The sequence below is a fragment of the Eufriesea mexicana genome, unplaced genomic scaffold (genome assembly GCF_001483705.2).
Source record: "Eufriesea mexicana isolate 0111107269 unplaced genomic scaffold, ASM148370v2 scaffold9008, whole genome shotgun sequence".
In the NCBI taxonomy this organism is placed as follows: Eukaryota; Metazoa; Arthropoda; class Insecta; order Hymenoptera; family Apidae; genus Eufriesea; species Eufriesea mexicana.
This window is the reverse complement of record NW_016916726.1, coordinates 87,412-112,408: the sequence shown is the minus strand read 5'-3', so window position 1 is coordinate 112,408 and position 24,997 is coordinate 87,412. Positions and strand designations below refer to the sequence as shown.

Here is a 24,997-nt window from a genome sequence, read left to right as displayed (position 1 = left end):
ATGCTTCGACGAAGTAACCTATATTCAACGTTACGTCTCCTGTTACGCGATAAGTATAAAACCGTTTCTCTCATGCACTGTATATAAAACGCGTACATTCGTAGTTCGACGTAATACGACGTTCGTATTGCGACGTTCGTATTGTGACGTAATACCTTCGAAACGTATAAACGCTGCGCATTATCTTTCGTATATGAGAGTTCGTAACGAGACGAGAAATAGATTTATATCCTTCTCACCGTATGACGTGGAATGAGTAGAGGTTAGTGCCCGTTCGAATATAGTATCACACCACAAAATTACCACTTCGATTGTTTAATTTTCACTTTCACTTCGTCACTTGTTAGAACATCCACGGAACAAGGGACTAGCCTCGTAGAAGACGCGTGCCGTTGCAAACAGGTACACACAGAGTCAACGTTGCTACTATTTTATCACTTACGAAGTGTTGAAAAATTCACGAAACGTCAGACTATTGACAATCCGATGGAAACAAAAGTAAAAGATGTCTGGAAATTCTCCAACGTTATCTCCCCGATCGCACGATATATTTTTTAACCGATATAACCGATCGAAATAAAGACGTCATTTGATCCCTGCGGTAGGACCGGTCACCGCCTAGGCCGAAAATATTAACCGTCGTAGTCTTGATTGTTCGTCGCACAGACTTGGTGGAAAGTGGTTGCGCGGTCGTTCTACTTCACGTAAGTAACACGAAACAAATTTACATTCACGGTAAAAACGAGCAGTTCCATCACGGAGCGTTGTAAACTTGCACGACGTGCCAGTACACGCTGTTAAACATTCATATTTTCTCGCACGCATGAAATATTCCGCGGAAAGTTTCCTTTGGCGTCCCGTGGCCCGCGTTACTTTTCGTTTCGCGACTCGAAACAATAGAAAGAAGGAAATTGCTGTGTTTGTTTGCCCTCGTTTGCGAGCCTTCCTTGGAACACGCTCCGATACATTCTCGGAATAAGAGATAGAATAACAAGAGTGACGCGTTTGAGAATTGTGCTCATCTTTCTCTACGCCATTATTGCATCTTAATAATTCGTGACGTCATAATGGCCGCCCAATACACGCTCGCCGGTCCTATACGTTCCTATACATTCGAGCTGTCAGGTACGATGAATACGACACGGTGTGCATTAGACGAAGGCATTTTTCACGCTCTCGGTCTGTTCCCCGAGTCCATCGAGTACGTATGGTTAATTTCGATATATCTCGGCTCGTGCATCGAGTGAGATCAGCCAGTGAAAAATGTATCCGCGAAGTCGTAAAAACGAGGTCGGAAGTGGTGATCCTTAGCCTAGTCGTACTGGAAAGAGCGGTGCCGTGTTAAAAGGTCTGAATTCGATTTACGATTCGAAAAATCCGTCTATCTTCCTAGTGCACTGCTCCGGGATATGCACGGACAACTGCCACGAGAGGGAATATATACGAGACGGTACATTTTTTTTTTTTTTTATAGCTGTTTCCAGCGGTAGCGAACGTTTCGTAATTAATTACAGCGGGATGCGCTTCTTTTATCGACTACCGTTTCGCGAGTGGCTCGTAAAAATCCGCGAGGGTCCGCGCGCAGTTTTCCTGTCTCTTGCGTCCCTCGTTCTCCATTTTCCCCTCGCTTTCGTTCTTCTTTTCGTCGCCCTGTCGCCCTGTCGCTCTGTCCCCACTCCCTGCCGCTCCTGACCACGGTTATTTCTCTGCGCCTATACGATGCGCATAAGACGTAAATAAATAACGCGGAACATCGAGGCGTAGTCGCTCGCGTCGTCGCTCGAGCGGAAAATCCCTATCAATTCCCTTTGACCCGCTCTTCGTTTACGCTGATACGTTTTCATTGTTGCGTTTCGCGTATACTCTATAACCCAAATTTACCTCGTTATTTTATTTCGTTTCGCGTATCGTTGACTCTCGCGATATAGACTCGCGTTTCGTCTCGAATCTTCGGCGCCGATCAAACTACTCCACAATTGTAACTTCGATTGTCCGTTTTATCTCGATTGCTGCTTCAATGCTCGAAGCATATCGCATGGGAACAAAAAACCTTGTTTGCACCGTGTTTGCGGACATATCGATCTTTACGTTCTCGACGAACAAACGCGATTTTTCGTGACCGAGTTACTCCGCCAATGTTATTGCCACGTGTGTATAAATAATGGAAACACTTTGTCGAATGCGGATTAAATAGCAGTTGTAATCCCCCCGTTGTCTACCTCACGCGCGAACCGTTCGTTTCATTTCATTTCGTCCCGTTCCGTTTCGTTTGCTCGCACTCGTTTCACTCGAGGCGTTCGAACGTCTTCGATTTCCTATAATCGGAATGCATTTCGACGTTTCGTTATACGCTCGCTGCGGCCCGTGGCGGTGATTATTAAGGATTTTCCGCGCGATCGAAGCCCCGTTTACTCGCTCCTTTCGCGCCTTCATCCCCCGGAAACGTATCCCCTCGTAAAGAGATACTTTTATTTCCCCTTTATCGCTAACGTCTGCCGCGATGTTTCTGCTTTCAGGATCCGACATCAAAGTACCAGTCGCAATACTGAACTGTCTTTACGCGCGTCAATTGTGCTCCGAGGATGCATCCTGCAGCGCCATTCTGGAGATTATACCGAGGGTCTGCGGGCCAGAATTGGGTGAGTGCCAGCAAACTATACCTTTAAATCCTCTTTAACAGACATTAGAGAACGCGAAGAGGCAAACATTTTTATGCGCAGCAAACAATCCGAATTCGATTTCTCGCGGGCCGTCGTCAGGCTCGCGATCGATTTCCGAATCGGTTCTCCTCTGTTTTCTTTGATTTAAATAATTACAGTCGAGAGGAGTACGATTGGATCGAGCTGAAGGCTCGCGAGGTCGAACGGTGTCGAGTAGTGGAAGATGCTTTCCCTTAGCCGATGTAACGAGAAGCGAAAAACCGGGCCGGGGTCAGAGAGATACGGTCGACGACCCCGTTCTTTTTACACTTTTCTTCCTTGTCTCTTTCTCGTGTAGCCGCGTTATACTCTCTCTCTCTCTCGCTCTCTCTCGCTCTCTCTTTTTAAATCATTCTTTTTACACTTTTCTTCCTTGTCTCTTTCTCGTGTAGCCGCGTTATACTCTCTCTCTCTCTCTCTCGCTCTCTCTCGCTCTCTCTTTTTAAATCTTTTCTTTGCCGCTCATCGTATTCGCGGGAGTCGCGATGCAAATCGCGTTATTCGTTGCGTTAGTCGGTCACGACGTAAATCGCGAATTATTGCATTGCGGGGGTAATAGACGCGGATAAACTAAATCTGTCATACGCGGATCCGGTATAAAAGGTTATACAGGTTCAATAAATTTAGCGTTTAATTAATCGCGAATTGTTAAATATTTACTCGCTCGACAGCGCGGCATAAATATGCGCGCTTTCTTTTATCCGATGTCAATTGTCGCGGATCTCCGACGATTACGGGGAAATCGATATCCGTATCCGGACTTGCCATCAGAGCGGAATCTGCACAGCGGCCAGTTTGAAGAAATCACCGTGCCGATAATCGCAGCATTACCCGCACGATCGCATATTCGCGACACGTTGTCCGACGTCGTTGGCGGTAATCTTTCCCCGTTGGCCGAAACGCTTGTCAGCGTCGGGCCGAATAATCGAATCTCGAACTTGCCGTATCTCGCGAATCCCTCTAATCAACTACGGATACGCGCTGTGCCTTTTTTCCCCGCCACTTTTTCCCGTATTTTCCACGCGCCTGCCGAGTTTTAACTTTAATAACCGCGTTACGAAGTTTACGCGCGAGGGAATTACGTTTGAATTTAATAGACGATGGGAAGAATTGGGGTAAAGCGAGTCGTAACGTAGGTGAAAATTAAAACAAACAGAAGGACGGCTCTCCTACGTAATAATGGAATTAGATGCGTTTTACTTTAACGAAAGTAAAACGCGGGAAAAGCCGTTAAAACGTGCTCTTTCGTACGCGTCTCGGGAAAATGGGATTAATTCGTATTTAATTTACCGAGTAAACGAGGCTGCGTGATATCGCCGCGGTACACGTGCGACCGCGAGCATGAACAGAGAAACGCTTTGCAGAGCGAAGTAGATTAACATGCGCAACTTCTCTCGCGAATTACGTGTAATTAGAAAAACACTGCGCCTCGATTGCTACGTTTCGAATCGCGTGTAACTTTGCGACGTATTTTTCCAACGACAGCCACGGTGTCCTCGCGGAAATCGATATGGAATTCGAGCGATCGAAGATCGGCGTAACATCGCGGTTCGTCTGGTAGAAATTTCGATCCGCTCCGCGGTCGGGAAAATTTTTTCCCTTTAAAAATGCAACGATTACGGTAAATAAAAAGCTGGAAGTACGAGGGACAGCGGAAAAAATCGCGTGGCCAAATGGGAGAGCAGTGGCGGCGGCAGCAGCAGTTGTGAAACGGTTTATTTTCCAAATGACTGCCTCGACGAATTGATTAACGCGTGACTCAAAGCAAACGCTTGGAAAAGTCCAGTTGGCCGGAAAGGTTGCAAACTGAAATTAACAATTTGCGAATCAGCTGACGCACCGATCCTGAAAAACTGGCGGAAACTATCGAGTGTCGAGCCGCTCCCGAGGGTTAATTAATTTTCATTGTAAATTAAGGATTTACTCGTCGGAGGAAATAATTTCTCCTGACAGAATAAGTAACATTTTACGAGTGTCTCGTACTTTTTCGTTTCTATGTGCTTAGACGCGTGTCGCTGAAATATCGGTGAAAAAATCAGAGAAGATCGGTCATCGTGTTTCAGCTGTCTCCGATTGGGAGAAGGATCGATCAGCGTTTGATTATTCGATAAACCACAGACTCGGCAAAAAGTTAACCACACTTTCGCTGGTCGTACCACTGTGCAAGTAGCACAGCCGAACGAGTCGAACGACCGATGAATTTGTCGAAAGTGTTTTACCAAACGATATGTCCAGCTTTCACCCGTTTCAAAATATACGCAATTTAATCGCTCGTTCATCGATTATTGTCAAACAAATTTTCAGCGACGTCGATTTCCCGATTTTTGGGAAGCTCGATTTTTAGAAAGCTTAGAGTATCTAGTCGTGAAACTTGGATGTTGCAACGTCTAAAGATCGAGTCGGTAAGAAAGGAGCAAGCGGTGCCAGTGGTCTCTCGTAAATTCTGCGGCCTTAAAATTCTGGGACTCTGATAATTTTCCGAATACCTCTGGGAAATCTACGTGAAAGGGCATCGACGCGCATTTCACGTTTTAGGAAGCGCCATCTTCCTTTTACCGCGCATTTGTTTGACCAATTTTACGGCCGGGCCGATCGTTAGCTCATTTTCCGATAGCTTCCTCTTTATCGCCGAACACGCTCGCTCATATATAATTAGAAAATTTTTCTTTACGCACGGTGCACTGATTCCCACAGCGATACCGGGGTTACTATAAATTACGTGAAAGTTACAATTCCCAATAGCAATATTCCTGCATTTATACTATTACCAGGTTCGTTGGTTCGACGGATTCACTGATGGACATTCATCGGGCTCATAATCATCCGTCCATAAACAGTGCAGCCCCCGGAACACGAATCGAGATATCGATCCGCGAGGCTTCCTGTTCACAGTCGGTGCAACTCGAAATTTCAGCTGCGGAACGCGCAGAGATAGGTCAACCGGAAGTTGTCGATACACTCGACGCATTTCCGGCTGTACCACTGTTGTCTCTTAGACGGTCCCGTGCGTCGCAATTTCGCCGGCGTAATTGCGCTCGTAAAAAGGATGCTCTCGTTTGTCTCCGATTCGAGATTCGCGAGAGATCGACGTCGCGAGATTTAATCGAATTTCTCGTGGTCCGGGCCGCGACAGTCGCGACAACGGTTGCGCGAATCGAGTTCAGATATTTATACGACGGCACGTCGCGATCGCGAATTCTGCTCTCTTAAAATGGCGATAGCTGGGTAAAAGTTGTAAAAGGTATACAGTCGGAGGGACGATTTGTCGAGTATTTGGAAGCGAGGGAAAAAGCATGGACGAAACTGGCGACGTGGAAGCTACCGACACGAACGGTTTCCTAAATCGTCAACATTCCCCGAACAACCGCACGAGCTGCCATAATCTTATCCTCAACCCTTATTTCGCGCGCTACTACCCCATACGATGAATATTGTCGGCCATAGCGGACCTCCATTTCGTGCTAGCGTTATCGATGAAAATGATCACTGGGTTCTAGGAAAATCTTGCGAGATAGCAAGCCGTTATTCCGTAAACTGCTCTCAACGTTGATCCCGCGCCCCGAGCTTATCCGTCCTCTGCCAAGTGACTCGTCCGATTGAATGTTTATTTAATATCGCTCGCATAATTGTGATTGAACGGTCGTTTAATTGTGCAACTTGAACGAACGGTTTCGTTCTCTTTATGCACAGCTTGCACCCGTCCGTTGTTCTATTTTAATTTACGTAATCGATTTGCCGTTATGTCGAATCTGATTAATAAACGCTTTTACTTTATTCGAAAATAACGATGATTTGTCACCGAGTTTCGCGACATGCAGAAATAATTCGAATTTCAGTGGAATGCTTAAATTCCATATTTCTCTGTCATACGTCGCAAAATCACCGTTTCGTCGATATCGCGCCGTTCCACTTTACCCATGGTTAATCGTGAAATTCAAAGTCTTTCCTCCTCCAATACGTATTCGCTTTATCCTCTGGATATTTCGTGCTCGAAGATTTTCAACGACCGTTCCACCCATATGTATAACACACGCGATACAAGCGTATTCGAATTGCGACGATAACGAAACGATTTTTCCCCCCGTTCCCGTCCTACCTTCTCGTCAGTGCGCCGAAAAATCGCGGAACACGTAGTTATAATTAAGTATCACGAGAAATCTCGTCCACGGACTAGCGAACGTCAAACGTTAAAAATTCTTGCAGGGAAACCAACAATGTAAAATGGGGAAATTCGGATTCGTTAGCGCGTTAACGTAGGAAACAAAGGGAATGGCAAACCAGGGAATGGACGTTGCGTTCGTTGCATTCGGGCATTCGTGCCGACAAGAAGGATTCAGTTTCCATTTTGCTGTCCGAAGTGAAATTTCGCGAGCGTACCTTTGCAGCTTCCTGAGAGCTGTGCGCTTGACAGCCGGCCCGTTGGAGAGACTTGTCCAGGAAATCGGTCGGCGGAGGATGCGCGGCAGGGAGATTGCTAGTCGATTTGGGATTTCGCGACTTCACGAAAACGCTGCTCCGTGTGTACGGATGCTCTTGATGTGTGACTGAGCCTTATACGAGCCGATCGTTTCGTTCGAGGGCTCTTTTTCGAGGGCTATCTATTTGCGGTTAGAGGCCATGTCACGCGTCTCCGTGTAACCCCCGGTCTCGAGTAGGCATACTTTGGGCAGGCTGAGGCGCTCCAAGTATGCAGGTATCCAAAGTAATAACGTGTCGGCCCGGGGATATGGCACGAGAAGACTCCTTTATTAGGAGTATTCGATGGTATTTTGCGGTCTATACTGTTTGCGTTTATCCGTAAATAACCTCGTGGTTTCTCGTTTTTCCGATGCAATTGCAACGTTTCGCGTTTCGTTCAGCGAATATCGCGTTGGATGAAATATCGGCGCGCCGTTGTTTCGCGAATTTTTCCATCGTTGCAAACATTTCGGGCAGCTTATGAAACAACGATCGTGTCCTGTCGATTTCGAACACGCGATATAATCGGAGAGCGAATTTCTCGGCCACTCGACGGTTACGTAAATTATTCGTCGATCGTTCCGATTTTCATTCTCGCGGGATTGGTAATCGAATAAAACGGATTAACGCGATTCCTTCGGATCATAATCGACGAGTCAATCGCTGGTCCGACAGGATTCGCGCGCGCGCGAGGGGTCGTTACGATGCAAATTCCGCGGTGGAATTTCGCTCGGAAGATTTCCGATCGACTTACAAATAACTCGCGGAGTTTCGTCAGATAGCGATTTCTCGCGGTTTATTTCGACGCATCGCGAATCGAAGAGCGGGAAAATCGGTTTAGCTTATTGTCAGTCGAACGGAGGATAGACGCGGCTGCAACGTTAAGGGTCAATTCTCCGAGGCAAGATTAAGCTTTGCAATCTCGGTCGAAGCGTCACGTACGCCCCGAGATTTATGAGTTCCGGCACGTGCGGATTTTTATTCAAGCGTTCGCCTTTAACTCGCGAAGCATCGGGCATTTTCTATGCCCGGTACTAATTCCGCCGTATCTCGGGGCGGTTTTCCGTTCGAAAATATTTTTACCGCCGACCCGTGTTTGCGACCCGCAAGTTTCCCAGCGTTATCGAAACTGTTCGACGTGTTCGTCGCTGCGCGTTATTTAGAGGCGGATAATCCAACCGGTCTAATTACAAATTACCCCGGTTAAGGCAAGCGGCGTGCGCGGACTTTTAACGGAACGGGGTAGAAATTACCTGTCGGCCGCGTAATAATGGACAGACTCGATTTACTTTAAAATTCAAATGTCAAGTCGTCGTTAGAGGACCCTTGTCCCGGGTCGCAGCTGAATCATACGTCGGAACAATGAATAACGCGAAAAGGAATATTAACCGAAGAGAAAGGGATATTCGAATTGGCTTTGGAATCGCGATTGTTTGAAATCTGCAAGGCAGAAGAGGTTCCAAACGTTTATTTGGATTTATGAATCTTCCTCCACTTCTCTCCCTCTGCCCCTGTCTCTCCTTCTGTATCCGTCTTGCCATCCCCGTCGCCTTTGCATCCCCCTAATCTCTATCCCGTTTCGCTCTCTTTTCGATTCTCCGCATCCTCGGCCAAGTAAAACGCGACGTTAAAAGGGATAGCGTGGACGTTGAAATTAATTCTGATTTATCGTCGCGTACTAATCCCGATGCTTTCGGGGCTTATCACTAACGCCGCGAAAGATACACGCGTCGGCCATTACGATCGATTCCGGCGAATATACCGTGGCAAAGTTTAAGGGAAAGCAGCGCGGGTAATACCGGCGCTTCTTAACGAGCCGGCGCCGATTCGCGTGGCATTCGTCGCGTTAGCCGGAAAAATTTCGTTTCGCGAGCAAACGACTTCGAAATATCGATGAACGCGGACCGGGGTAGGTAGAAAAATTAATCCGAGAGGCAAACGGGGGAACGCGAAGCACGAGGAGGCAAATGAACAAATACACCGGAGAGAGGGTTGAAAAGTGGGCAACGCTTGTCGAGCTGTTGTCGTTAGCGAAACTAGGCAAGTTTCCATTAAGGACTTTTTCGTTTTCGATAACTTACCGTTAGCGAGCCACGCGCAAACCGCGACTGGGAATTTTTCGTAGAATTTCAACGTTATCGGTCGGCCGGAATTGTTCGAACGATCGGCAAGTTTAAACGATCGTCATAATTAACGGAACGCCGAATCGTCGTGTTATTTATGCTGCTGGTAAATACCGCGTACAAATCGCAGCTCGCGTAACTGCACAAGCCGGAGTTTATGTTTCCTGTCCCATATTCGACATTCTGGTTAAAGGTTAAACCGAACCCACGCCGAGAATCCCCGTGTCATTTGAAATAACGCTTTCATTTGGTCAACAGTTGGCCGAGCGAATGATTGATCGTTTGAACTGCAGCCAAATCATCGATTACGCTTGAAGGCATAAACGAATTTACTTGCTGTAACTGTGAGCCAAATTAATCCCGTGGAAACGAGATATAATGCACGGTGATCCCCTCAAAGTATCCCGCACGCGTTTGTCCCGCTCCTTTCGATCCGGACGAGTTTTTCGCGGGATATATGGGACGAGAGGACGCGAGACGACAAGAGAACGACGAGAAAACGACGAGAAAACGACGATGTCAGGGTCTTGCTGGAAGAATTTCGTTGATTAGCGGCCGGGCTCTGTTACACGCGTAGCCAGGGGCGTGCTTCGTTACCTTGGCCTCGGGTTTCAGCAAGCAGAGCTCGGTGCGCGATTTTTCCTCGGGTCAAGGAGAACGGCAATTGATAGGAGAGGGATTCCGGACAAATTTGCAGTTTAGGATCGCTCGTGTTTCAACGGCGAGTTCAATCCGCGCTTTCCACGATACCGGACGAAGCTGGCGACAAAGGGAGTAAAATCATCGCGGGTCTCCAAGGAAGAGAAATAAATCCAAGAACCAACGATTCCACCGATTTCTCGTTTCACTGCCGAGTCGCGACCGCGCAGAGTTTGCGAAAATTTCTCCTCTCTCCGGGCGCTTTTGCCAATCGAAGATCCTCGTCGTCCAGAACGGCAGTCGAACTTTTTCGATGCTTGTATTCTCGGGGAAAATCCTTTTTACAGGTCGTAGCTCGACTCGTGAAGAAGCCATTTTCATTTAGCTGCTATCAGAGCTTCTATCTTAAGGATCTTTTTCACAACCGTCCGACGATCGTTCAGTTTTCATAGAAACTCGAGGAAAAAGACTGACTCGCGATGCAGCGAGTATCGTTAGGCAGGCTCTTTAACGTAAAAATCTCCTGTAAACGTAATTTCGTTGCTGGCAAGATTATCCCGTTAACAGCGTATCGATAAGAAGCTGCTTTAGAAAATGGCGCAGCGAATTTCATCTCGACTGAGCTTGCCTCGGCGTTCCGTCTCTCGCTCCTCTTCGATAGACCGATGGTAGCTTCTTATTTACGAATCTCTCGCGTGTCTAATCTCATGGAAACGTTAGGCTCGACGTACCTTTGGAAGATGGGAAAATGGCTCGCGTGGTCTCCGCTTATCGAAGTTCGGCCTTTTAATTTGCGACAGGCGAGGAGCCGGCGAAAATCACGGTGGCCGACCGCGAATTAACCGATAACGGACCGGACTCAAAAGTGTTCGTCCTGGAGTATGCTAAGCGTGCATTGTTTAATTGTACGGTGTCACGTAGAAATTTACGCGTTTGATTACGTGCACGATCGCACACGATTTCGCAACGATATAATCGGTGAGCACGATTACATTTATTGGGTTTAGCATGAGCCGTAGGGGCAATCAATTTGCTGCTTAAACGTTTATACGGTAAAATGATCCGGAATATACGAGCACGCGGCCCTTCGTCCTTTGTTATGGCAACCGGTAGACAAACCACCCTTCCGTTAAACCCTCGATCGCTGCTTTACCCCGTTCGTCCGGGGGTAAAATTCTGCCTCGTCGTTGGTTATTATGCGCACGAACGAAAATCACTTTACCAACGAATGTGTTGGCAATATCGTTGCACGGGGACGTTGCGTACGATCTAATTCCTGCGGCCAAGCAACCCCGGTCTTGCAGCAGGGTCGTGGCACACGCGACGTCCCCTCGCGCTGTTCCACGAATTCGCCGTGATCATTGCGAGAGAAAAGGAAACCTCTGGATGCTCCTCGTTTCCTTTTATCGCGCGTTATTTCCGGCCAAAGTTCTCCGGGGACTGTTCGGATTCGATTAAAGAAACGCGAAGCAGAGGCAAACTTCGGCATCGGTTCCCTGCTCCGCGAATCGGTTGGTCGATCGCTCGAGAGCTTCTTTCGAATTCGCGCGCAGCTTTCGACCAACCAAACGATTAATTATATCGTCGATCGAACTTTATCGCGGGGAACGAGACGCGTTCTCTTCAAGCTCGCCGGGTTCGCGATATCCGAAGTTTGGCTGAAATTCGAGCACCCAAGTTTCCCTCCAAGTCTCGACGTCGCGAAACGACGCGGCTGTTTCTTTCCTCGTCGCTTTCATATTTTCATGCTTCGCGACGCTTCAATCGCTCGGCGAAAAATGCCCGAGATATTTCCCGGCAGTCGCTGTTTCGTTTTCGCTATTCGAACGGTACCGTTTGGATCTTTGAGAGAGAGAGAGAGAGAGAGAGAGAGAGAGAGAGAGAGAGAGAGAGAGAGAGAGAGAGAGTGAGATGACTGCGAACGCAAACAACGGGATCACCGGTTTATTTGGGGACCGGAATGAAATATCGCGGAGAGAGTCTGGATGAAAGGTACTGGAAGGTGGCAAAGAACGGTCTCTCGGAAGAAGGAATCTCGATGTCGATCAACGAATAATAAAGAATCAGCGGGAAAGGGATGGAAACAAGGAGGAAACGATAGAGAAAGAACGCATGTCGCGATTAATAAGCGCGGAAACCGTGGTCTTGCCGTGGAAAAAAGTACCGATAAGGTGGCAAAGAGGGTGAAAAGGGTGACGGCGGGAGAGAAGGCAGAAGGATCCTCCCATTGTTCGAAAATACAATGTACGTTGTTACGGCAAAGCGCCGTGCAGAGTTCTCTGGAGCACAATGGCGGCCCATGTGGAAGAAAGATAGCGATGGAGAAGGGAAAATCGCGCACGGTCGTATGCGAGCCTCGCGTGCACGTGTCTGCGTGTGTTCCGTGGGCGAACGCGCGCGGCGGAGAAAGGCGGATAGAAAAAAGGAAAGTGCGAGGAAAGAATGGGAAAGAGGATTTGTTCGGGATCGCGAGCTATCCGTTGGCGCGCGTGCATTTTTCCGCTTTCACGTGTTTCGAGCCGCCTTTTTTCGCCATCGATGAATCATAACCCGCGCTTGTGTCGGCCCTGGCCGCGATCGGTTGCGCTTTTTATCAGCTCCCCGGCCTCTTCATCACCGCGCGATACTCCCGGAACGTATTCTGATAATTAAAGCGCGACGTCGAACAGACGAGGGAACGAAAGGGGGACGCGGAAAGCGGACGAACAACGACGCGATGACGGTCGAATGAAAGGCCGGGAATAATGCGCGGATGAAAATGAAAATTTTGAAATTTATACCTCCTAATTCGGGAATTTAACGTCCTGCTAATTTCTCCGTTTACTCGCGTTCCTCTGCCCGTCCGCAGGCCGAAGCGTCGCGGCCCGGCAATATGTTACCGCTTTTCAAACGAATCGAAGCGCAGGCTGCGCGGATTTTATGATAATTATGAAAAAAGAATGGAAATCGGAACAATAGGAGAGCCAGGCTAATCAAAAAGCAATGCCGTGTGCATGCTGTAACCGGGAAAATCGGGACCATTTCTACGAGCTTGCTTAATAAAAAATGGAAAATCCTACAAGATTTAATAAACGTTGCAATTACGTTTACCACGAGTATCCTTTTTATTCTCGATGTTTGACCGTTCGTTCCGGTCCTTTCAAACTTTCCAAGCTTTTATATTTTTACGTCGCTTTAATCATCCGTTTCGACGGTTACTTCCATGCAACGAATTCCGATCGATCGCGATATATTTGTACGATTTTCCCGTTTCCTCGGGGATACGCGCGTTTGCGCTTGCCCGAAACGGCTGCATTCTCGCTGGGAGATGTCGTGATAAATTAGCCCGGAATATCGAGACGAAACTAACGGCGAAGCGATTCGTCCCATCGATAGAGGACACGGTCGCGCAAGTATCGATAAATTCGATACCACGGCAAGCCGCTCCTCCCGCGTTTCTATTTTCCTCGCAACGAAGTCGCGCTGATTCGTTATATTTCGAATCTCTCGATCCCGCGGAACCTACCCCCCGTGCCCCGTTTATTAGAAGAACGGAGCCGAAAGACGACGGAGCGCCGCGGAAAATGGATTCCTAATTAATTAGTCGGAGCGCCTATGGCATCGCGCGAATAAAAGAAATCGATGGTCGGGACTGCTGGAATAGGAAATGAAAAAAACAGATGGAGAGGCAAAAAAAAAAGAGAGATAGTAATTCCTTTTTTGGTGCACGTAACGAATATGGAGGTTGAATACAAAGCGAAACTATCGCGTTCAAATCTCCGACCGTATATCGCGGCAACGCTTGCCCGCGGAGGGAGAGAGACGAGAGTTGCGCTGAAAAGTTGCTCGCCCTGATCTCGATATAATAGAATCGTTATTCGCGGGAAAACCCGGAAGATTTTTATCGCAACGAAAGTCGTTAAACACAGGATAATTCCGCGGTTTCGATGAACCTTTACCGATCGCTCGCGGCGTTCGTGTTCCTCGTTTCCCTTAGGAAGAACGTTCGTTCAGCGAGACTAATCATCCATCGGATGAGAAAGAAATCTTCGGATCGTGAGACAAGATCGAAGAAACGGGGCAAGAACTTTTGTTCTTTGGAAGGGAGAAAGGATCGGTCGATTGAATCGGTTGGGTGAAATTTCTCGCTATCCGGGGTACCGGAGGGTGATCGATAAATCTTGGCGGACGTGGAATGAAATTAGGCAAGAATGGGAAGGTGTTGGAAAATGCGATCGCTATCAAAATTCTCGCGTGGCTCGGGGACAGCGGGAGAATCGGACAGCACCGAGGGTAGGTTTGAATAGAGACCGAGATATCAGCTGTGCTATCCATAGAGGCAAGGGCACATGTTTCGGATAGTGCTCGGTGGCCCGGGTCGCAGAATGCAGATGGGCGGTGCGCAATTGTACAAACGTATGCACGTATGATCTCCTGGCGTTCTCCCTCCTGCCTTCTCCGTCGTTGCCTGTAGCCGCTATCTAACAGTGACCATGCGAGTCCTCGTAGCGCATGGTGGATAGGCGCGGTATGGAAGCATTAAACGGGAGAGGACCGGTGCACACGGTATCAACGTGGGTGCAGCTGCAACTGCAACTGCGACTGCCAGATCCTGGGTTTTGTGCAGCATCGCGTATCGCGGCGGTTCGAGCGAGCCCATGACTTCTACGCGACTATCGATTCCGGCCTGTAGGATAGTACATCGCAAGTTTTACAACCTTGTTTCCGTTGTTCTTTTTTATTGGCCAGTTTTTATTTCGAGGAAACGATCGATCTTTCCACCGTATCGTTTCAACGTCGATACCGGCCGGTATACCTTTATTTTCGATACCGTTCGTTCCCTTTATATTTTATTAAATCTGTTTCGACGTTGGCTCGCGGTACTCGAATCGGTTCCGTATCGGTTTTACCCAGCGTTTTCCCATCGTTCTCGTTTTCATCGAGGAGTAACGTTGCACACCACCCCCCGGTACCGTTCTTACCGAAAGCGGCTCACGGCCACCATTCTTTGCGCTCTCCCGCGATACGACGCATGGCGAGTCCGGATGTAGCGGGATAAAGGACACGGGATAGGGGGTGCAGGGTGGAAAGACACAATTATTCGAAAGTGGAACTAAATTGTCAGATTTAAATATCAAAGCGCGAGAAAAGTATCAGGTCGGTGGGATCCTTTAAGAACAAAGTACCGTTTCAATTTCGTAGATTAGCTCCCAAGGCGTGTTCAATCTCGAGTAGAGTCCTCGCGAGACGTCAGCGTTGGCTTTTAACTTAAAAATAACCTCGCGAAAGTAGGCATGTATATAGGCACGAAATTTATTCCTACTCCGAGACACGGATTATCGCGTGCTCGCGCCAACCATGGGAATAAATATCGACCGGGCAACCATGATGGCCACCCGCTGGATGACTTTAACGATTAAAATATTTCCTCGTTAAAGCAGTTTCAGCTTCCCTTCCTTTTTTTCTTTTCCCTCTTTCCTCGAGATTCCCCTGTACGCAGATTAATTAGTACAGCATCGTTCGGAGAAAGAATAGGAACGAGAGTGCGCCTTAATTACTATTCCAAGACACTGTAAGTTTCGTAATAACCGAGTAGCAGCGGCAACAGCAGCAGCCGAGTATAAGTAATGAATCCAGATGTCGTCGTCATCGTCGAATGTCGGATCGAAAAATAATGACCCGAGTAGAAGTTTCGATTGCACTTTTCGACCCGCTTACGGAATATTAGCACATTCTCGCCATTCAATAATCTCCGTTTACCTCGATAACAAATCGCGTCCGTAATACGATAAAGTCGAGGAGTAAGGGAGCGCGAGGCTCGAACGGGGGGTAGTGACAGACGAATTAACAAATCGCGTCCGTAATACGATAAAGTCGAGGAGCAAGGGAGCGCGAGGCTCGAACGGGGGTTAGTGGCAGACGACTCGTTTCTCTATCGCGACGAAACCACCCTTGGTCGTCGATTTTGCAGAGCGCGTCGGCGATACCGATCCCTTTCCCTTCGATTCGCGAATTTTTTCCATTTTTTTCGAGAGGCCATCCGACGACGATCCAGTCGAAGTTGGGTTACGGCCCGGCGTCGACGTAGTCGCGATCTAATTTCGACGTTCCGTCGACGAGGAAATAAGAGCGCTGGCGCGGCAGAGAAATAAAGGGAGCTTCGGGGGAAAGAGGAAGAAAAAGATACGTACGAAGTCCGGAGTTCGGGCTACAAAACGAAGAGTAAAATTCTCTGGCAGCTAGAAGTTAATGTTTAATTTAAGATAGAGCACTGACTCTTCGTTTGCCATCTTCCCACCATCCTCCGGCAAAGTTATACCCGGTGTTCTAGAAGCCTGCTTTCTCGGATCGATTGGATCCTCGGCCGGTTAAGTAATGGTCAGGCGAGTTTACGACGCGTCTCGAGGCGGAATCACCTTTCTCAGGCGAGAAATTAATTTTTCACTGTCGCGCACCGAATATATCACGACGGCAAATGGCGCGCCTTATATCGCTTCCTATAAGGTCCTTCGTGTTCACCAATCGCGTAATGTAACGCTACTCTCCTCTTCGCTCGGCACAAATTTTCCCGAGCGTAAACACTCGCGATACTGCGGCGTCGACACGATGGATCTCGGTGCTTGCGATCACGAGCAAAAAGAATTACTTCCAATATTATGCTCGCTTTTCCAATTACGCGGGAATGGCGAGCGTGGCGTGTTTAGGATATAGGGTCACCGCCCGTCACAGTACCTTTTGCGTGGGCATGACTGTGGGGTGCATGGGAACGCTTGGGCCGTTCCTCGAAGGCGAGTGACGATAAACGGCGTCCTCGGGTTCGGCTTACAAGCAGAGTGCGAGTCCTTCGGGTCATTGATTTAGTACAAACTTTGCAGGTTAAATATACATTTTCTTGAATTGCACGACGAAATCTATAAATATAATAAATAAATCTAGTAAACTTCTTTTCGCAACAGTTACGAAAAATCGAAACGTCGTTGTAACTGTTGCGACGAGGAAGGTTCTTACTCGTATCGGTCCCAGTTCCTGTCTCGATAGCTGCTATCTAAATCGATTCTCGTCTCGAGTTTGCGAAACTGTCGGTATTAAATTGTTCATAAAATTCTAATCGCGCGCCATTTTTTGATATCCCCTTGTTCCTCCTGATCTTGATAAATCGCCGTATTAAAGTTATAATTCGCACGGAGACTGTTAATCGCAGAGCTCGCGTGTTACGACTGAATTAAAAATGATATTTCTTTTGTACGATCATGCGAGAACCAGAGAGCCTATCATGATTTCCGATGGGCAGAGATATCGCTCGCGACGACTATAGACAGCGAGAACTTGGCGCGTTGTCGAAAGGAATCGGGGTGCCATTTCCTCGCTCGCAATTTTATGGGCACGGTATAATACTTGTGGCTAGCTCTTAAAAATGACATTTTAAAATTCCTAGATATTTGATGCGAAATATCACTACATAGATACATAGAATATAGGCACAAAATCGAAGTAGAACCGATATAGGATCGCAATAGAACCGCGGAAGAATCGATATATCAAACGTTACTGGTACTCGTAATAGAAAACGATATTTTCGCTGATTTCGGTTCTCCGTAACAATCATAGAAAATAACTGTTCTTCGAAACTGTTTGGAGAACCGGAATCGATATTATAACAGTTTTCAACGGCTGTCATTTAACTGTCGCTACGCAAAATTTTCCCGACGGAATTTTGGAATTTCCCCGTAGATTCGTCGAAGCTTCCTGCTCCTGGGCTTCCGATTATTCCGCGAAATGTAATTTCAGAGTGTCGTTTTATTTTCTAACGTAACACGGCGCGTTTACGCGAGGTACTCGACTGCAGGGAGAATCGAGAAATTTATTCGTGCTCGCGCCTCGTTAAGGCGGAGCATTTGTCATCGGCAATGAGTGTACTCGCTTAATAATAATTTAACTGTTCCAGTGGCTTGTTCGACGGTGACAGTGAGAAAGTGTCAAGCGGCCCTGCACACTCTGCAAGCTTTCCCTTTCTTCCGCCCAACGTGCCTCTGCAGGGAACCGCGTGTAGATCCGGACTGTAACAGTTTTCAGAACTTCCTCTTCGACCACCCGTGCGTCTACGTTTTAAAGAAAGGTAAGAGCTAGAGAAACCTATTTTTCCCCAGAAATACCGTCCCGGGTAATTACCTACGCGCATTTCACGCGCCTGCTGCTGATCCTAACGCGCGGGTGCCAAAGTCGCGGACTCTTTCTCTCGCTGGAAAATACGAGAGATCAGGCGGCGACAGGGAAAATCAATTAAGATCAATCTAGTCGCCGTGAAAAAGGGATCGAGCCCGACACGCGTTAATCCTCTAACAAGCGTTTAATCGCGAGTCGCGATTGTAACGAGGGATTTCGTCCGGACGTCGAGGAAATTCCTCTGGACGGTGCCAATCTCTTTGGCCAACGATGCCGTTGTCATAGCCCCAAGAATCCTAATGTCAAACTTCCCCTATTCGAAAATTATCAACATCCTGCACAGTTATCTTGCGCCATATCCAAAACTAGATGTCTCGTCTTAAAACTAACCCTTTTTGCACTCGACGATTTTTTGGTTAAAGAGGGGTACGAGGGGTATAATTAACACGCAGAATTATTTCATTTCGATACCTCGAGCACTCTTATATTATTTTAAATTTGATATATTAATTAATATCGAGCTTCGAAATTTTATTAAATGCCTCTCGAGTGCAAAGGGCTGATCCTCTTCATAGACACCCTACCTCGATTTCCCACGTCGATGCACCTTAAAAAGAACTAACTTTTCTCCGGTAAGGTAAACACCCTTCTCCACTCTCTGAAATCATACCCCCAAAATCTCATGTATAAAATGTTAGTCAATTGTCAACCGTCATCCGTGACCATCAATGAGATAAACGCTCCATTGGGTAAGAATGTTGTCCTATATCACCAATTTATTATTATTTTACTATTATAAACTTTGAATAATAAAAATGCTCCGCGTGATTTCGGCGTGACAGTCAAAGGGTTAACGAATCGCGATCGCGACTTTTTACCGATAATCTGGCCGATCGTTTCTTGTTTAACCGTAACTTCCGTCTGCAACTGCACGCACTCGAAGCCAGCCACGAAGCAAAAGAACGAGAGCGTGAGTCGACGCTCGAGCGTCCTCGAACCGGAATCCGTTCGTCTTTGCCTCGGCAATCGTTCGCGATATTTGCCGTTCGTATTCTCCGCGACTCCCCTTTCGCGCGAAGAAGATTATCCGAATGCCACTCGACTAGAACGGAGCTTGTAGGTCAATATTTTTTACCACGACCTCCATCGGAAATACGCTTCCCGTCGACTGCATCCACGCGTACACGAGTGCCGATATTTTCTATTTTAACCCGATTATATTTGTTAGCCCCCCCCCCACTCCTCCGTGGAAAATTGCAAATAAAATTATTCTTATCATTTTTCCACGTGTCCCACGTCATCCCGCAGCTGGGTCATGTAAGTTCAATTTTCCTGTCCGATATTCGCACGGTATATTCCGTGCCCCCGTTTCTAATTCATCATCCGTGGTCATTCAATTTTTTAAAACGTCCGCCGTGAAAAATCACGTTTCTCTGCTCGCGCGGTTGATACGAGCTTCCATCGCGGCTCATCGATCTTTTTCCTATCTTTTTTTTTTTGTTTTGTTTTTGTTTTCAAATTGCCCGCGCGAGACAGACAACGAGACGCGTTCCGTCGATACGACCCGTTACGTTGGTCCGTATCACGGAGCAGCGGTTAAGACGCAAAAGTGGAATTCACCTGGAATATTGTCTATCGTGGTAAAGTTGGCGGACGAAAAATGGAGGCGGTGAAGCGGCCTGGATGATCGTAATACGCGCAACACGTTACGCTGGGCGCATCGAGTCGAAAGCTTGGAACCGATTTCTTCCTCTTTGCGATCTTTTTATGGCTCGTCGAAAGCTTCAAAGGCCTCGGCTGCATAAGCTGCAACGCGTTGCTTTTCACCGGACCCTGGAACTGACGTTGACTTCGAGAGGAGGGAAACTCGCGGATCTTTGCGCGTTTAACGGGGTGGCGGCGGGAGGGAGAGACGCGTGCCTTTGCCAGGCCTCCTTTCTCCCTTCTTTTTTCCCTCCTTTTTCCTTTTTTCCAAGCAGGAGAGCGAATTTAATCTCATTAAGTGCCGAAGCTTCCTGGTTTTCGTAGCGGCTGCGGCGCGCAGCTTTCATTATCCACGTTGCCTTCCCTGTATGACCGGCTTTCAGCCGACCGTGGCGGCTTATACACTGGGATAAATGTAATTAAGATTCTGGCCAAACTCTTCTAATTGCTCGACTCGTTACTTCCAAATTATTCCCGTTCCTTCGTTCTCGCGGATGCGCCACGGATCCGCGCCTTTTCCTCTTTCGCTGCTCCGTCCTTCGTTATCCTGTACGCGTTTGCCGAGCAATTTATTTTTAACCGATCGCCCGACACAGATCTCTCCGTCTCTTTCTCTTAATTCCGAAATTATGTCTCGAAGCAGAGCCTTCGCTAGCTCGATATATTTCCCCTCTTAGTCTCCGTTTCGAAAGGAGAATTTGTCATCCGCCGTAATCACCGACGTGGCTCCTCGCCGCGCGTGTTCCCACGGTGTACGTTAACGAATATTCGATCTCCTTTGGAAATTATCGTCCGATTAATCGATGCAAGACGCGACCACCCCCGGATACGTCATTGTCGTTTCCCGATAAAGTTGCACGTTCGATACTTGGACGCGTACACGCTCGGTTATACACCACGAGCACGGGTTAACTTTGGCTTTATCGGGTATCGTCGCGACCTGCCTGTGACATATTCGATGGCGTTAATCGTAGGAAAGTTATCTGGAAGGTTGCCGGAGACAGCGCGGCGGGGTCGTAGCGAGAGATGCTACGGAAGAAAATTTGATCGAGGTGCCACTCAGCCGGGCATTTCCCTTCGACGAGAGAGGAGAGAGGCTCGGTCGCGGTTCTCGTGGAAGAAACAAAGGGATCGCGATATCTTTGACTGCGGCCCCTTATATAACCTCCGCGCCATTGCGGCTTCTCCTACGATCTCCATTGTTCATTTTCCCGAGGGCTCGCTCGTCCGGGCCGTCGAGCCTTTTGAGCATTTTCGAACGATTCACGGATAATTCCCAATACGCTTCTTTTCACCCACACTCGCTCCTCCAGCCGCGATCCTTTTTCTCCCTTGCTACCTCCCATTACCCGCCCCCTCGCCCCATCCCCCACCCTTTCTCGCTCTGTCCTCCGTCGTTTTCTTTTCCCGTTTTCACGCTTACCGATGCTAAAAGAATGGCTTTCCTCTTTCCTGTCGATTCCGCCAGGCAAACTCCTTTTTTCCCTCTCTTTTTATCTACCCCCCATCCCCACCCTCGCGCGTCTACCCTTCCATCCCCCGTTATCCTTACTCCATCGAGTCTTTTGTCCGTATACGTTTCACGCGCGTATTTCCGCCAATGATCTTCCTCCTTCCTTGATTCGCGAAACAGAGTATAACGGCCATCGCTCGATTTTCTCTTATATTTCCACCTCTTTCTCCCCTTTTCCACCGTTTTTCTCTAACCGCTTTCGCCTTCCTACACCGTCCCCGCCGAGCCCCTTGCCCGTAAATGAATTAGTCCGCCGTTTAATCGCGATCGTTTTTATCATCGAGGAATTCGTGAGGGGAGTATTGGCGAAGGACGGTGGTCTTTGAAATTATTCGCAGGAAATTTCCCGATCCTCTTCCCTTTATCCGCGAAAAATCTCTCCTCGCCTCTTAACACACCTGCCCCGACTCTCTTTTCTTTCTTTGATAAGAGAATACCTTTATTATTTTCTGCTTCCTCTTTTTGCGCCAGCCGACGATTCCTTATTGTTTTATTTCTCATCGGGTCCCGCGCAGACACGTCTTTTCGTTATATTTCTGCGTCCGAGGGGCTCAATTATTTTTCCACCTTTCCGCGGCCGCGCCTGCTTACGCGAATCTTTCGCGTATTAACGACGAATCGCAGTTTCATTCGAGTAATCGTGTAATTGATATCGAACCTTTCCCACGCCCGCAAGTACAACGTACGCGCAATCGCGCGGAACGGATTAACCTCCGCGTATTTATTCGTTTCTTTCGCCAGCAAGAAGTGTAAAGCAAGAGGTGTAACGAGCTATCTTTCCCGTTTTCCTTCTCGATGAAATACCTTTACGAGGTGCCGCGTTCAAACATCCGCGACGTTCGACCGACGACTGGCCCGTATCGTCTACTTTTTAAAACAATTGATACACGAGAAAGAAAAAGAAGAAAAATTATTTTACAAATAAAATAGAAAATAAAATAGAATAAAACAAAAGCAAAACTTGTTAAGAATATAACGAACCGATGTAGGTGAGATGCTCACAAAAGGGATGAAACGTGATCTGTGGCGTACGAAGAATATTCAGCGACCGATGATGAAGAAAAGTCGCAGCTCGCGGATTATTCCGCGCTCGCTGGTAGGAGGCAGTCGCGGTTCGCGGATTATTCCGCGCTTGGATGCAAATGGGCACAAATGGATGCGCGTGGTACAAAATTAGTTTCACTTAAGAGTCGTCGGTGTCTCGATACGTTTAACCTGTTCGTCTACGATGTCGGTTGAAACCGGTGCTAACCGGAGATGGGACCAAACACGAGTGTCGCAGCTAGGAGGCGTGTCTCGTAGATAAGACTCTAGGTAAACATCGCGAGGCTCGGACAGGCTCGTGGTTAATTTGCGTCGACGACTTCCTTGTTCAGTTCCGTGTTATTGTCCGACGCGTGACGACCTCTCCGTTGCCTACGGCACGCGCTATCGGAACTGAAACGGTAAGAACGCCATTTGAAAACGTTCTTCTATCCTCTTTGACTCGCGAGAGCCCAGGTTCCTCGACCCTAGCCACCCTCGCAAGCGGTTCCCACCAATTCCGTGGTATTCGAAGCGGAAGGGAACTGGAAAAATCGTATTAACTTGCCCGATGTCTGTTCCAGATAAGGACCAGGACGCAATCGACGCGCTGCCGACCTGCAATCATGCGCTGAGCGTCTGTTTACGCGACAAACCGTGCAACCAGATTTTCGAGGACTTCAAAAGCAACTGCAAAGCGCGGGAGGGCAAGTGCAGGATGGAGAGCCGGTGAGTGAAAACGTTGCATCATTACCATAGTTTATTCTACTTTCGGCGCGATCGCGCGAGCACGGCGAACGCACGGGGTGCAGGCCGTCTGTCACCGGTTCGTCGTTTCCATCCGGAGACGACCGTAAGCGCGCGAGTCAATATTTACGTCTGCCTCTTCTCGCTCAAAAATCTTCCCTCGCTGCATCCGACTTGCCTGTGCTTTCCCAATGCCTTTCCCTATGACTTCCCCTATGCCTTCCCTATGCTCCTCCTATTCATAATTCAAGTTAAAGAAAGCGCCGAGTGTTCCTTTTGAATGTCAATCAAAGAAGTAAATTTCTTTGCCTCGCGCTGAATTTCGTCCCCGTGCTTCGCCTGCGCCGCGCTTCGGCTTCAAACGGGGAATAACTCCCTTTTTCAATGTCACTCCGCTCGCTCGTCCGCGAATTTAACGCTTTTGCCGCGACAGCCACGGATTTTCTTCGAGGGTTCTGCGAGTGGAAGGGTGGGTTTACCATGGGTTAAACGATCGCGAGAAATTCGACGATATAAGAGGACACGCGGCCATTTTGCACGCGGTTAATCCGCAGTCGGCATACGAGATCGAAAGGCGGACCGGTAAAACCGGAGCGTTATGGTTCCCCGAGCATTCGATCTTCGCGAGCATGATGGTGGTAACGACGAAAAGTTAACGGAGAGTTGGAAACGAAGTTCCGTTGTCGACTGACAGAACGTTTGACGAAACTTTAAAGCCATTAAATGCGCTGCTTAGCTTTCGCGTTATCCGTTATCGTCATCGCAGTTGGGAATTTCTGCGATCGCTTCATCTCGACGCTATTAAAGCGAGATCATAGGCAACGCGGCTGGCGGACTTAAAACGCCGTGCATTTTGAGCCACGCGCTCGTTTCGCCGAGCGATATTACCGATTCAAAGCCCGAGTGAAATTACATGGTCGTTTGAATCTTGCCAACTTGGACGTACATAAGCAATACTCAAACTTGTCCGGATACTCGAACGTGTCCCTTCCGCTGTAATATTTCACCGGAAACCGGCTACCTTCTCCCTATTCCGCTTCGGGTTTATACTCGCGTAATTTACACGTTCGGGCAACGTCGCGATGCATACTTTATTTTAATTCTCGGCTTAAAATTAGTTAAGGTTAAAGAGACGTATTTCACCGCGCTAATACCTGTACGTTGTGCCAGGTGTTCAAACTTTAAGGAGAACTTACGAAATCTGGGGCGAATATATTAAATTTCCTGCGTAGCTTAGTATCGTCGGATTATCCCGGGGGTAATCTACGGCAAACGATACCGATTATCGAAACGATTCGTAATTTCCTCGGAACTTGGATCCGAAATTTTCACGATCACGAACAATGGGAACGCGTTTTTACTTCATCTCCCCTCTCTCTCCCTCTTTTCCATCGGTATCCTCTTCTTCACGGTCGTCGTAAAGTCGTCAAGGAGCGAGCGCACGCGCACACGCACTTTTAATTACCAAAGTTGCTCGCGTGTCGAAACCTCGCGAGCCAACCCCCTGGATCTTACCCTGCCGTGTAATAATTGCCTCGTATTTTTCTCGTCACCTTCGTACCTCGACGAAACGTCGTCCTACCGACGCGATCATTACCATCGCGGCAGCCTCGGACAGCTAGGCGAGAAAGAATCGAAGCTGATTGCGCGAGGTCGGTGTCCTGCGCGCGAAAACGACGCCGATTGCGTTCGTCGAAGCGATTTAGAAAACGACTTCCGGGTACGACGCGTCGGTTGTCTGGCTGAAAAAACGGACACTTTGGTTGAAAAGGAGCTCGCAACGATTTCCGAGTACGTCGCATCCTCGTTATCAACGGGTCGGTTCTCGCGTTGTTGTTCCGCGTCGCGACGCAACGGAAACGCGAGGGAAAAGCGAGGGAAACGACGTAGCAGAGGAGGACGCGAACGGCACGGTAGCCTTTATGGGACGGTAAAACGGACGCGAAATC

At 48.1% G+C, this 24,997-nt stretch overlaps 1 protein-coding gene across 1 annotated transcript in view; it reads left to right on the top strand.

Moving 5' to 3' along the window:
- The window catches only part of LOC108553027 (uncharacterized), a gene marked incomplete at its 3' end in the record, with an annotated part of 198,678 nt that overhangs the window by 95,950 nt on the left and 77,731 nt on the right, over window positions 1-24,997 (top strand). The window contains exons 2-4 of the mRNA XM_017907767.1: window positions 2,517-2,639; window positions 17,844-18,014; window positions 22,886-23,030. Coding sequence (XP_017763256.1) covers window positions 2,517-2,639; window positions 17,844-18,014; window positions 22,886-23,030 — 439 coding nt within the window. The remainder of the gene's footprint in view (window positions 1-2,516; window positions 2,640-17,843; window positions 18,015-22,885; window positions 23,031-24,997) is intronic.